At 43.0% G+C, this 13503-nt stretch overlaps 1 protein-coding gene across 1 annotated transcript; it reads right to left on the reverse strand.

The window, feature by feature from the left end:
* Positions 1-241: 241 nt before the first annotated feature.
* LOC143019377 (vitellogenin-like) lies at positions 242-10478 on the reverse strand. The gene is made up of 15 exons (XM_076175014.1): positions 10421-10478; positions 9795-10228; positions 8576-9676; positions 8320-8470; positions 5456-7219; positions 5094-5351; positions 4825-4997; positions 4057-4649; positions 3515-3899; positions 3294-3415; positions 2726-3188; positions 2029-2562; positions 1555-1939; positions 1084-1448; positions 242-988 (listed from the first exon to the last, which is right to left on the reverse strand). Exons 1-15 carry the CDS (start codon positions 10476-10478, stop codon positions 242-244), a joined length of 7533 nt encoding a protein of 2510 aa, XP_076031129.1.
* Between the last annotated feature and the right edge of the window lie 3025 nt (positions 10479-13503).

The following is a 13503-nucleotide window of genomic DNA, read 5'->3' on the forward strand; positions in this document are numbered from 1 at the left end:
GGAATGCGAGACATATCTATCGTCTCCTAGGTCCTTGAAACTGTCCATTTTAGGTTATAAAAGAGCTAAGTGTATAAACAATGCATTTTATTTTTGTTCGTTTTTTCTGGTTGCTCGTAAGCTCTATTTGAACAGCATTTGGTATTTCCAAATGTTACATGAGAAAATATTTTTGCGAAAACATATTTGATATTATAATAATCGCGACTCGTGTCCAGAGTCGATGCGACACCTAACGTGATTAGCACGAGTCCAATTGCCAGCTGCTAAGGAAAGTGGCGGCGTCGGGTGCAAGTTCACCGTTAGGCATCATCATGTCGTCGCCTTCGAAGTTGTTCAAGGTGCCCATCAGACCTTCCAGGCGACCCAGAAGCTCAACGCTGGCATAGAGTCGGAAGGTTGGTGAGGTTTTGGACACAGACAGGTAAAGGCTTCTGGCATTTACGATGACCTCAGCGGGGCGTTGGTAAACGGTAACATATGGGTAGATAGATTGTTCCTCTTCTGTTTGCTCTTGGTCGTCCAAATAAGCCTTATACTCGCTGTCGATGACAATCTTGTGCAGCCTGTTACCGAGAGTGATTCCAAATTCATACTTATTATCTGGTAATGCTCTGACAGTAACATGGTCGTAACCATCAGTAGCCAGGATGTACTGACATGGAGTCACAGGCAGTTTGATCATTTTCCCATCGAAGGTGTAAAGACTCCCATCTCCATAATAGATTGCAGGAGAAGATGTGAGGGCGTTAAAGAACTTGTACTGAATAGGGATCACGGTTTGCATGAGGCCTACAAAATTCCTCCATACGGGAAGTCCAGAAGAGACGCTGACTCCGTAAGGCACAGTTGTTAAGGAATACACAGGGCGGTTAAGAGGAAGCACCAGATGAAGTTTTCCTTGCTTGGCATTGTAGTTCAGTTGCAAGGTGTCTTCAAGAAGCTGGTACAGGAAATGAAGTACCTCCTCTGCTTGAGGGATATTTTCCTGTAAAGAAAATCAAAAGAGAAATGAGCCAAAGCAAACTTACTTTCATGTCTAATCTTTTCGTGAGAGAATATACAGAGCAAAACAGCACTTACAAATCCAAAGCTGTGAAGGAACCAGTCGACAGTCTGACGGATGAATGGTCTCCTCATGATTTGCCGATATATGATATGGGCATCCTTCCTGACGTCTTCAATGATGTGTCTTGTGACGTAAGTCAGAGCTTCCCATTGTTCAGGGAAGTTTTCTTTAAGCATGCCAATCATCTCAACTGGGTTTAATCTGTGTTCCATTGTAGTCCAGATATCGATAATTGCTTGATATTCCTGAGGATGTGTCTCCTGCAGCCTAAGTAGTATTCCCTCAATTTTCTCCCAGAAGCGAGTCTCCTTGAGGGCACGCACGATTTCCTCTGGAGTGAATTGGTTCATCTCGTACAATTCTCTCAAGCGAAGCAGGACTGGGGAAATAAAAATAACAGTGATTATAAAGAAACTTCCTTAAATCAACTATCTTATCTAGGGTGTAGCAACGGATGGGAATTACCTAATGGAACTTAAACTTACCCGTCCTTATTTCCATCAGACTTTCCATGATCTCGGATTCGTAAGCTTTTGTGATTTTCGACATGAGATCCACATATTCGCTGTAGATGTTGACTACAGATTCATCAAGATAATGGTAAACTTCCCTAAACATAGATACAAGCGTTTGAACTTCGCTTATAACAACTTGGAAGATGTGAACAAGGTCGGGGATCAGACCGTCCGTGCGAAGGTCTTCGTAGATATGTGCGAATTCGCTAAGGAAATACTGGAAGACCTTGTCCGCCTCAATGACGGGCAGTTCGGCACTCTGGCTTGCCGCATCAGCTTGCAACTGCTGGTAGGTGGATTCCCACCATCCTAGGAAAGTGTTTACTTGAGATCTGATGATTTCCAGGATTTCATTCTGTAATTAGATAGAAATATTAAATGAAAAGGAATGTTTCTTTGGTGGATTTTCAAACAATGAACTTCTATTTCACTGCAAATACGAACCATGTTTTCTTGGACTTCTTCATGATGATAGTGACCTTCCAAATCAAGAGTAACGGGTGAAGTGAGCTCGGCCCTAATTCCAGCGACATCGGCAAATCTCATCAGTGGGTTCTCCCATGGCTTTTCAACACGAATGTCAAGTTCAACCTTGCCAGGGCTCTTCCAGCCAGCGTTCAAATGATATTTCTTGTTTTGTTCTTCACCAACCTTGAAGGTTACAGCTTCCACGTGAGCAGGATAGCAGAAGTGACTCTTAGTTTCGTACTCCTGAGCCTGTAAACTCCAGTGGGTATTCAGATTAAAACCGTGGCAGTGAATTGTCTGCTCAGGTCGCAAGATGTTGGAGATTTCCATATCAATGGATGGTGTCCTCAACTTTGCCGAAAGAACAGCTTCCTCTGGCATGGTTCTTTGATATTTGAGAGCAATCATTTTCTCAGGAACCGAAGGATCGTACAGGTAGTGCAATTCGATGCCCTTTGTTGATTTTGTCCATGCGGTATCCAATATCACCCTCGGGTCATACAGGAGAGCCTGATTTAATTGGAAATACAAAACATCATTAGATATGACATAAATACTCTCGAATAGAAAGAATATAACAAATCCTGGAGTTGACTTTGTCATGAAAAATTGACACATGTTGAAGGTTACTTCAAAAGAAATCTACGTGTTGTCTTTGCCTAAAAAGGCTTACCTTTGTTGACATAGTCACGTCCGTCCTGTAGCTTCCTTCTGCCTTCTTCATGCCTTGAAGTGTCAGGACCACCATGTCTTCATGGGACTGGAATATATCCAGTTCCAGAGAGCCAACTACAGTTAGTGGTGAGAATCCATACTCTGCTGAAATGATGATGTCCTTAGATAGGGTAGGGTAGCTGATTTTACCTTCAATACGAGTTCCCTGAGTGCCTTTCACCTCCTGGCTAATCATATTACCGGAAACCTCGATTTTGTCTTCACTTTTATCCTTGTTGGTCCAAACCTCAACTGAAGGCTTTGACGAATCCAAACTACTTACAGCCTCCAAAGTACGAGAAGGTGTCTCGACACGCACGTTCCACAAAAGAGGTTCTGGGTGATTAACCCTGATGTTGAAATAGGTTTCGTCGTTCTTGGTCATTTCAAGATGCATGGATCCGTCATCATTCTTCGCAGAACTGGCCTTGAAGGTACTGATGGCTTCGAAGGGCAGGACAGCCTCAATGGTGATCGTTCCAGACTTCACCCAGCTCTCTTCGTCAGACGTCCGTGTACCGTGTGACTCGATGCTTGTTTGCTTGTCTGCATGATTGAAGGCGATCTTAGCCTCGTAAGAGTTTTCCATGAGATTACCGAAGATATCAAGCAACATTGCCTCGGTCAATTTGTTCTGGGAGATCTCAGTCTGTCAATAGAAAATAAAGAAATAAATCGTTAACCATTGTTTAGACAAGAAGAAATAAACACATATCTCAGATAGTACGAGACACGAAATCCTTCTTACCTTGAATGACACTTCCCTTGCCTCTGGAGTCAGTTTATGATAGGCATGGATCTGGGAAACGACTTCTTCAATTTGAGGAGATTTAAGAGTCACCATGGCATCTAATTTATAGTTGAGAGGTTCGGGTAAGTTTTCAAAAACATAATCCCATTTCCACTCGTAGTTACTTTCATCAGGAGTTTTAAAATAGATTAGACCATTCATAGAAGACTTTTCATAAGCAAGGGTATTCTTGTTTAGGGAAGTTTGGAAAGTGAAAGTTCTCTGGTCAGGTGTGGTCCAGATCAAACTAACTTCGTTGTGACCCTCAAACATACGAAGAGGTGAAGCTAGCTGAACTTGCAGGTTGTACTGATGAGCTTCTCCCATCAAAACCAAGTTACCACTATAAAAAGATAAATGAAAAAAATGTGAAACATATAACAGAAAATGTATAATGTATATATTCTTATTTATCTTTTATTTGATTGATTTATTTATCTATTTATTGATTTATCTATATACTTATTCATTTATATATTTCTTTATTTATTTTGACTTACTGCATATTGAAGAGTCCATCCTCTGCGAGATCGTAGTTACTTTCAGTACCAATCATTTTTGAAGTATCACCTTCAGCGTCGAAGAAGACCTCAGCCTTGATAGTTTTAGTGGTAAAATCTCGATCGTAAACGCCCTTAATCCTGCGTTGGTACTCTTCTTGAGGGAAGAGAAGACTGTTAAAGTTGATGTGGAGTGCTTCCTTGGAAAGATGGAAATCTGCCTTGGTATCTGTAAGTTTGAGGAAGGCAAAGCTGGTCTTGATATCACTCTCTTCTTCAGAGATGATTGTTCTGTCGATCATAGAGTTGAGGAGAATACCGGTGGAGTCACTTAATTGAAGAAGGACTCTTTTCTTTTTGGGCGAAGTTTCTATAGCAGTTGTCAATCTATGTGGTCCTTCGCTGAATCCTAAGATCTCAAGATCCATCTCCTGGAGCCATTTCTTCTTAAGCTCCAGTGTGACAGGACCTTTAGCCTCGTATGTCATTTGCTCATTGTACACAGCAGTGCCTGTGAGATCATACTTGGACTCTTCGACCTCGTCGATATGAACCACGATGTCCAGTCGCTCCATAAGCTTGGGTGCCTGCAACTGAAAGGAGAGGAGTATAAGCGCAGTTATTAGTACTATGAGTAAGAATGTTTGCTTATCCACTGAATTCTAAAGGATTGACATTATATGAGTAGCTAATACGCTCATCAACAAACCTTAGAAAGGCTAGATTATCTATTGGAAAACTATTAGTTTGAAAATAAGGAGGGCTTACCTCCAGTTTATTTTCGAAAGACAGCTTCCCTTCCTCCTTTCGCGTGATTGACAGCAATGCATGGGCGATCTTTTCCTCAGTCTTCCTGTTTTCAAGTTCCCAAGAGGTTTCCAATAGCATGCCGTCATAATGCAGCTTGTTAAGGGACTTCAGGTCAATGTCTCCCACGATGGCTAAGGACAGATGTTACAAAATAAGTTGCCACAGTGTGTATCAATTAAACTATCAATTCCATTTCAAATGGATGTCCGTAGGCTTGGTAATCTTACCTGTTGTTTCCACATCAACGTTCAAGTTGGCGGGGAAGATGCCGTTCTTCTTAGCGAGGGACTCGATGTCAAAGTAAACATGCTCTCCCTTCATCAAGCTGAATTTAGCGGACCATTCTGCACTGTCTTCGGCCTCTGCTGTGGGTGCGATATGTTGGTGGAGTTTCCAATCGATAATTTCGACATTGACGTTCCACTTACGCAGCTTGTCGATAAGTGGGAAGTAAATGCGGGGCGTGGAGTGGAAATCAAATCCGGCTGTAAAATGAACCACTTGTTTTAAGATTACCGCAAAAAAGCTTTGTCATTTTACTACACCTATAAAACAGAAATTTTCCTCAGTTATAAAATTTAATACTTACCTTCAACGTCCAATACGATGAAGTTCCTCAGTGTGTTATGAGATCTAACTACTACATCAATGCCGGTGTTACCCTCATGCATCTCAGTAAGGACAGAGGCCTCAAACATTTGAGACTCGGCAGGGAATTCCCAGCTTGGGCTGAAGTAAATGTTGAAGTCAAACTTCCTGTGAGGATCTTCTGTTTTCAGCATCGTATCTGTTTTGAAAGCATAGGTGTAGTCGCCGGATGCATGCATGATCTTATACTTCCAGAACATTTCCAGAGCCTTCTTGTCAGCATCGGTGGTAAGAGTAGTCTGAGTAGCATACTCCAAGAAAGAGGAGCTGATGGATGTGAAGAGAGTTTGGGTGTTTTCTTTCCTGTCGTAGGAGATCTTGGCAGATGCACCGCGAGGAGCACTGGATCCAGGAGTGTCAATGGTGAAGTCGATGACTTTGTTGTCGGGTTCATTGGTCAATAAGGCTGCCAGTCTATAGCCTTCCATGGAAGCCTCGGTTTTTTCTGCAGTCAGGCTGATCTCAATTGGGTGACCAAATGGTACAGAGGTGCTGCTGATGATGTTGGGCAAGTTGAGTTTATAACAGAAGCGAAGACCCAGGTGGCTATCAAAGAAGTCGGTGCACTCGTCCTTCTCTACCAAACGAGCGTCGACAATGCCTTCAGGGATGATTTTGTGTTCTGGGTTTTCGTTCAGTATTTCAATCTCTTCGTTGACCATATAAGTTTCGCTTTTGAATGAAATAAGATCCCATTTTTCTGGTATACTCCATTTGATATTCAATCCACCAGTTAAATCAATGTCAAGCTTTCCACCGTTTGAAATGTGAAGATTGTTCTTAACCTTAACGCCATGCTTGAGTACAGACTTAAAACCAACGAAACCGGCCAGTTCAACAGATAGGCTAGGCATCAGTTTCAAGGAAGCGTGTGGGTTCTCACCGGATAAGATTTGTCTGATGTCCACGTCGGAATCCACATCAAGACCAAGAACTACAGCACCACATAGATCAGCATGAAGTGGTATTCCTTGCATAGTGGGAATTGTGTATTCCAAGCAGATGGGAAGAGTCCTGGCAGTATTTATGAGGTATTTGGACATAGATTCCATGTTGTGGTCCATGTAAGCGAAGAAATCACCGATGATTTGGTCCACGTCGATATTCTTAAGGTCAGATGTGAGAGAAGCGAAAGAGATCTCCTGCCCGAAAAGACGAAGAGCTAGATCAATCATAGGTTGTTTTTCCTGGTGGTTACGAGAACGCACTTTGGAGTCAACGAAGTCTTCGGCAACCTGGAATTCTACATTTCTCTTGGCTCTAAGTGAGCTGGCCAAATGCTCGACAACCTTGGATCCCTTATCTTGACCAAAGGCGGCGATGTCCATGATCACCTTGTTCCAAGGAGTAGACATCAGATATCCTCTAGGACCAAAGACTTCTTCCAGAAGTGAGTTGAAGCCATCTAGCCTCAAGCCTACTTCAGCCAAGTTCATCATGTTTCCAAAGATATCAGCAGTTACGTTGAAGTTGACAGATCGTGGAAGAGTAGACCTGCGGGAATAGATGAGATTGGAATCGACTTCAGCTCCCAAACCGATAGTGCGGAAGAAATGGGAGATTTCTGTATTTCTGGAGAACTTTCTGATGTCTTCACTGTAGTCAGCAGGAAGAACAATGTTGGAGAGGAGGTAACGGAGGTGCTCCTTGTGTGGTGAATCAGTCTCCTGAAGGTTAGTCAGATGAGTAAGTACCAAGCTGCGTACTGCAACGAAATATAGAATAGGTCTGTAATTTTATACAGAATGAATAAGGATATGGCACAAATAAAACCACACGCACGCTTATACACACTCGCATATTCTATCAATATAAATACGTACATAATCGTACATACATACATAAATACGTACATGTATATATACATATATACATGTGCACACACGTACATAGGGAAATTCATAAAGTATATGTCCATCCATACCCAGGAAGCAATCAAAAAGGGGGCAAACCACGGTATTCACGGGTTCGACTTTATACATAATGATAATGAGTTTGTGGGGATTGACCACATTCTGGGAGTGGATCAATGCACAGGGAGATGAAACAAAAATGATGGGAGAGAAGACTGTATTAATCAATTCATTAGCCCAGTTCTCTTTTGCAGAAAACCCAATGCCCCTTGGAAACCGAATTTCGTCGCAGGTTCCTCCCATGCCTCACTTAGTGAAAACATTTTGTGGAGTTATCTGGAGAAAATCTAAAAAAAGTGTAAGATGATATGTTGAGTTTTCTGTGTGATGATGGTACCTAGGGCACTTGGCGTCTATTGCCAGACAAATTCTACACTGGTACTGTTTTAGTGCCGAGTGATTAACTGAGCGTAGGTGTACTAGTGCAATGCTTGTGTGTTTTGAGAGGGATTTCACTTGTAGGTTGATATCTGGGGTTTTCAGTCAAGTATTGAATTTGTTGATCAAATTAGGGGTGTTCATTTTGTGATCATTGTAAAAAATATACAGAAAAACATAGAAAAAACATTAAAAAGGGATAAAAAGAGGGTAAGATGCTGCTTTGGAAGGATGAAATCAACTATCCTCCATTAATTTGGGCTAAATCAAGGCAGCTCTCCATGATAAGGGGGAACTATGGGTCCTTGGGCAAAGGTGGAATAGCACAACAAATAGAGAGACGTGATGGCCTGGTAAACAAGCACGTTGGCCAAAGTAAAGGCTACAGCGGCACGCACAAGCCTCTTGGCATATACTTCTCATCTTATTTACTTCCTATATGCATAGAAGGAGAGGAGGGGTTATTGAATAAAGAAATTATTATAGAAAGCTATAACGCGCACGTTGTACTTACTCTGGATATTTGTCTCCTCCCTTGCAAAGTCAATGATGCGCTTTACTTCCGCCATATCTTCGACACATCTAGCGCCATTCAGGTAAGCGGTTGCTCGGATTTCGGTCTCTTCCTTCATGTCATAGTAATGGTTTAACATCTCATGTGGATTCTGGAATAAAAGAAATGGAAAAGTGAGTACGCACTCTCCTACTTTGTGTTCAGATTGAAAACAAAAACGGATATGGTGTAAAGGAGCTATTGTACTGGAACTCACCCACAAGTTGCAGGGCACTTTCCTAAAGGCTTGGGCGGCTGCCACGCGAACGGAAGTTTCCACGTTGATGTCATGGTAGCACTGCTTGACTGTGGCAGCTACAGCTTCAGGGAAGTAGCCAACATTGCCAAGACCCTTGAGGAGAAGTTTGGCGTGCTCGCGCTCCTCAGGTGTGGCTCCGTGGCATGTCTCGGCAAGCTTACTGGTGGCTAGCATGATGATCTCATCGACAAGCCCTTCCTCTCTGTACCTAGGGTGTTGGCGGATGTAGGTACTGACCATGGAAGCAGCTGCCAAAAGGACGGTCTTGGGGGGATGGTCCATCGTGACTAGAGGGGCCAGTGACTTGATGGCGAGGGCATTGGGACGGGCCATCACGTGCAGGGCTGTGGCATAGAGGGCAGTTCTTCCTGGGGAGGCCACTCCTTGCGAAATCTCTTCCATCATAACGGGAACGGCTCCAGACTCACCGAGGAAGGCGATGGCGTCGAGGTACATCTGTTCGATCTTGTGCCAGTTGGGGCAGTAGGCGCCAGCACGAATATTTTCGAGGATTGCCTTGACGTGAGAATCGGGAGCGTGGCGGAGCAGATTCATTCCATGGTAGACAAGGGCGGCTGTCTCGGGCTCGACAGTGTTTTCGACCTTGGCGCAAATGTCTGTGAGGATCGCGTCGAGTCTGGGCACAACAGTGTCCCTCTTCTTGGGAGTGGTGAAGTCGAACTTGAGCTCTTTCTTGACCAAGTGGTCGGACGAGAAGGTGAGGAGGGCAGGGTCCATCTCTACCTGGGACTCGAACTGAAGGGTGGCCTTTTGTACAGCCTTGATGTGTTTGTAGACGCCGTACATGGGTTTGAGGATGTTGGTGTCAGTACACTCGATGGAAGTGTAGAGACCACTCTGGATGTTTTGCTGACAAGTCGAGCTGGACTCCTCGAGAGGAAGAGGCATGTTGAGCAAAGGTAGGATGTTCATCGTTTCAGACGGACGGTAGAAACGGTCCTCGCACCTCTTGTTGTCCTTCTCCTTGACCACTTGCATATCAGTTTCGGAGACGGGAGTCAGGGTGTAGCTGGTGGGGCACTTACCCTGGATGTCTCTCTGAGGAAAGAGGAATGAGATCGGTCAGAGCTACCAACATATTAGATCTGCGAGAGGAGCAATTACCGATGTCGTTGAATAAAAAGAAAATAGAGAGTAGAGCTGTAGTGAGCCTTACCTCTGTGATGGTGGTTTCTTTGTTGACCTCAGAGAAGGAGGGAAGAGTGTTCTGGAGGTAGGAGGCCACACCCATCTTGGCATTGACGGACCACGTGTCGTCCTCGGGGTCGACGCACACGTGCTGCACTCGCCCGTCCATGATGGCCATCATGAGGGGACGCTCAGACACCTTGCCCATCTCTGGAACGACGCTCGCGTCCTTTCCGTTCATCTGGAACTCCTTGATGGTGATGGCCACGTCGCAGGGCGTGAGCATCGACAGTTCGACCTTGGAGTTCCATTCGACCCGGGTGTTTGCGTTCTCCACATTCTCGAAATGAAGGTTGGACTCCCCATGCTGTTGGTAAACATAGGTGTGTCCAGGGGCGTAGCTGAGCTTGGGGCTTCCAGTTACCGGGCACTCTGTGGAACACCGCACTCCGTCGTAGGAATCTGTGTGAATTGAAAAGGAACAATTGTGTTTCTGTACATTCTAGTCACAAGATTAAACTGCGCCAACCTTTTCGAATACATGAATGAAAATATCGGCACAACATGCATTCGAAGTGTGTGGTTTATAAGCAAAATCTATACTGTTATTGACGAAATAGAAAAAAAATCTTCAGGATAGCCAAAAGAACTTACAAACATGAGCAATTAAGGCAAAGCAAAGGGTCGCGAGGAGAAAGAGTGATCGCGCCATGGTGTCTGTCTGAAGACCGCACCACGACTGCTGTTGTGGACTTCATTGCAAGTATTTATACCTCTCTCATCGTCTCCAAGAGTTACTATGTGGAACAAGGACCTTGGCAACCGATATGGGTAACCATATGATAAAGGTCCTTATTCTGATAGAGGGCAATGATAAGTGACTATCATGATATACATTATGTATGCTATACATTATGAGCTATATGTCATTTATTATATATTATACATTATACATTCTGCATTGTACATTGTACATTGTGCATGATATATTATATATAATATATCATATATTATATATTATATGGTATATGGTATATGATATATCATATACATGATATATATGATATATAATATATAATGTATTATATATTATACATTATATGTTATATATTATATGTTATATGTTATATGTTATATATTATATATTATATATTATATATTATATATTATATATTATATATTTTATTATATATTATATATTATATCTTATATATTATATATTATATATTATATATTATATATTATATATTATATATCATATATTATATATTATATATTATATATTATATATTATATGTTATATACTATATATTATATATCATATATTATATATTATATATTATCGGCACAATCACCACTTCATACAACCTCCTCTTTGCATCCATTCCCAAATGTCTATTTCTCTTGACACTTATTAGTCCCTCAAGGCGTTTACTTGCTTCTCTCAATCTACAACTTATCTCCTACTCCATTCCTCCCTTTCCTTCCACATGCGATCCCAAATTCTTAAAGCTATCCACTTACTCCAACATCTCTCATTTTAGACTTACTTCCAACTCACTGCCATCCTCTAGTACATCTAGTACTTTTACCCACACTCACCTTCAACTTTCTCCTATCGCATACCTTTCCAAACTCAGTCACTAACTCCCTTAATATCTCCTGTGATCCTGTTACAAGCGCATTGTCGTCAGCAAACAACAACTGGCTCACCCCCCCACTTTACTCCATTTTTAAACAGTCTCCCGTCGCCTGTTCATTACCCTTGCATTTACTTCCTGCACCACCCCATCCATGTACATATTGAACAGCCATGGTGACACGACACACCCCTGACACAACCCCACCTTTACCTCAAACTACTTGCTCTTTCCATTTCCCATTCTAACACAGGGTCTAGCACTCTTGTATCTCTTGATTCAAATTCTCGCGCGCAGCATCGAATGCCTAATGTACGATGCATTACACTGCTCGCGTTATAAGATATAAAGTTACTATTGTATTACTCGTTCTCTTTCACTCTAAGTAATAATAAACACAGAAAACATAATGAAACCAGTTAACAGAATGAGGGAGTAACTCACTACAACTACAAAATAAATATAACCAACACGCCGACGCAGGCATCCTCGTATACACACTCGTGCCTCGTGACGTCGACTTGGGCGTCATCGTATCGAAGAGGCTAAGTTGCATCTTTCCCAAGCTAAATGCTTTTTAAACTTTTCTTCTTAACCTAACATCCAAGACTTGCTGATTGTTTCATTTGCCATGGCTTGAGACTTTAATTTCTTTTTCACTGGACATATGCCATCTCTCTTGTGTTTACCTAACCCAAGCATGTCATCAATCTGGTCCATCTAATCCGAGTCATTTCCCAGGAGCATAGAGGTAATTCCCATAGCCTTTTGCATTTCATGTTCCTGGCATACCTCCCATGAAGCATTGTGGTCATCGAGCACTGTAGAAGTTCTGCTCCAAATTTGTGACACAGGTGTGCACTGTCCCAAGAACTAATAGACAACTAAGGTCAGAAATGGATAGATGTAGAACTCGAAGGACCGAGTGGTTCAAGAAGTTACACGTGACTGTCCCTCCGAGCAGCCAGCTTTCCCTGGCTGGTGTTCGGGTGACAGTTACTGAGCCACCAATAGATGAAACTCTCTACCCTCTCTGAGTGAAGAAAAATGGAGGAAAGTGTTGACGAATGACCTTTTTTTTTCTACACTAGTAGCAATGCTTGTGTGAGAGTCCGGAATGAAGAGAGTGATTGAATAGCCTGAGGTGAATGTGGGCCGCCAATGTTCTGTAGTGTTGCCGTGGCTGTTCAGCGGGTATATGGATAGGGTGGTGAGGGAGATAAACACTAAAGCGGTATGCAAGGGTTCTGAGTTGGCATAAAGGTGTACCGTATTGCATCAAATCCATAAAGGATTTGATGCAAGACAGTACATACCGTGTTCACATGTGCGCCCTCGGTGGAACGACAGGCCGTGAACTAAGTCGTTCCAATTTGAAGGGTCGTCGTGACACGATCGTACGGCCTTCGTCTTATAATAAGCAAGACGCTCCGGCGAGGGTTCGAATCCCAGTAGGAGAGTATATTTCCAAATGTCATAATGACACAAAACGTATGCATACATACATGCACACACACACATACACACACACACACACACACACACACACACACACACACACACACACACACACACACACACACACACACACACACACACACACACACACACACACACACACACACAACTCGTGGCGCAGTTGGTATAGTTCCCGGCTGCCACTACGGAGGTCCGGGTTCGAATCCCGCCCAGGGCTGAAATTATTTCAGTATCGCTGCGCTTCGAGTCGTTACTCCAACTTTCGTGGGCGGGGAGATGTGTGTGTGTGTGTGTGTGTGTGTGTGTGTGTGTGTGTGTGTGTGTGTGTGTGTGTGTGTGTGTAAAGTCACAGCATTACCCATAGATCGGTCATACGAGCTCTGAGCTCTCTTCCGGGAGGGAAATAGCTGTCGATCACGATTCCGGCACTTGACCCAAAGACAAAGATGAATACACACACACACACACACACACACACACATAACCTAACCTAACCTGGCGGCTTTCAGCAACTGGCAGAGTTTTGCTCTACCAGGGGTTTATATGATATGAAATAGCATACTAATATAATAGAGAATGGATAGGGTTATGGATCAAATATAAGTCTGAAGTGTGCAT

This window comes from Oratosquilla oratoria, chromosome 37, assembly GCF_046742065.1.
Source record: "Oratosquilla oratoria isolate Oo_2021 chromosome 37, ASM4674206v1, whole genome shotgun sequence".
NCBI lineage: Eukaryota > Metazoa > Arthropoda > Malacostraca > Stomatopoda > Squillidae > Oratosquilla > Oratosquilla oratoria.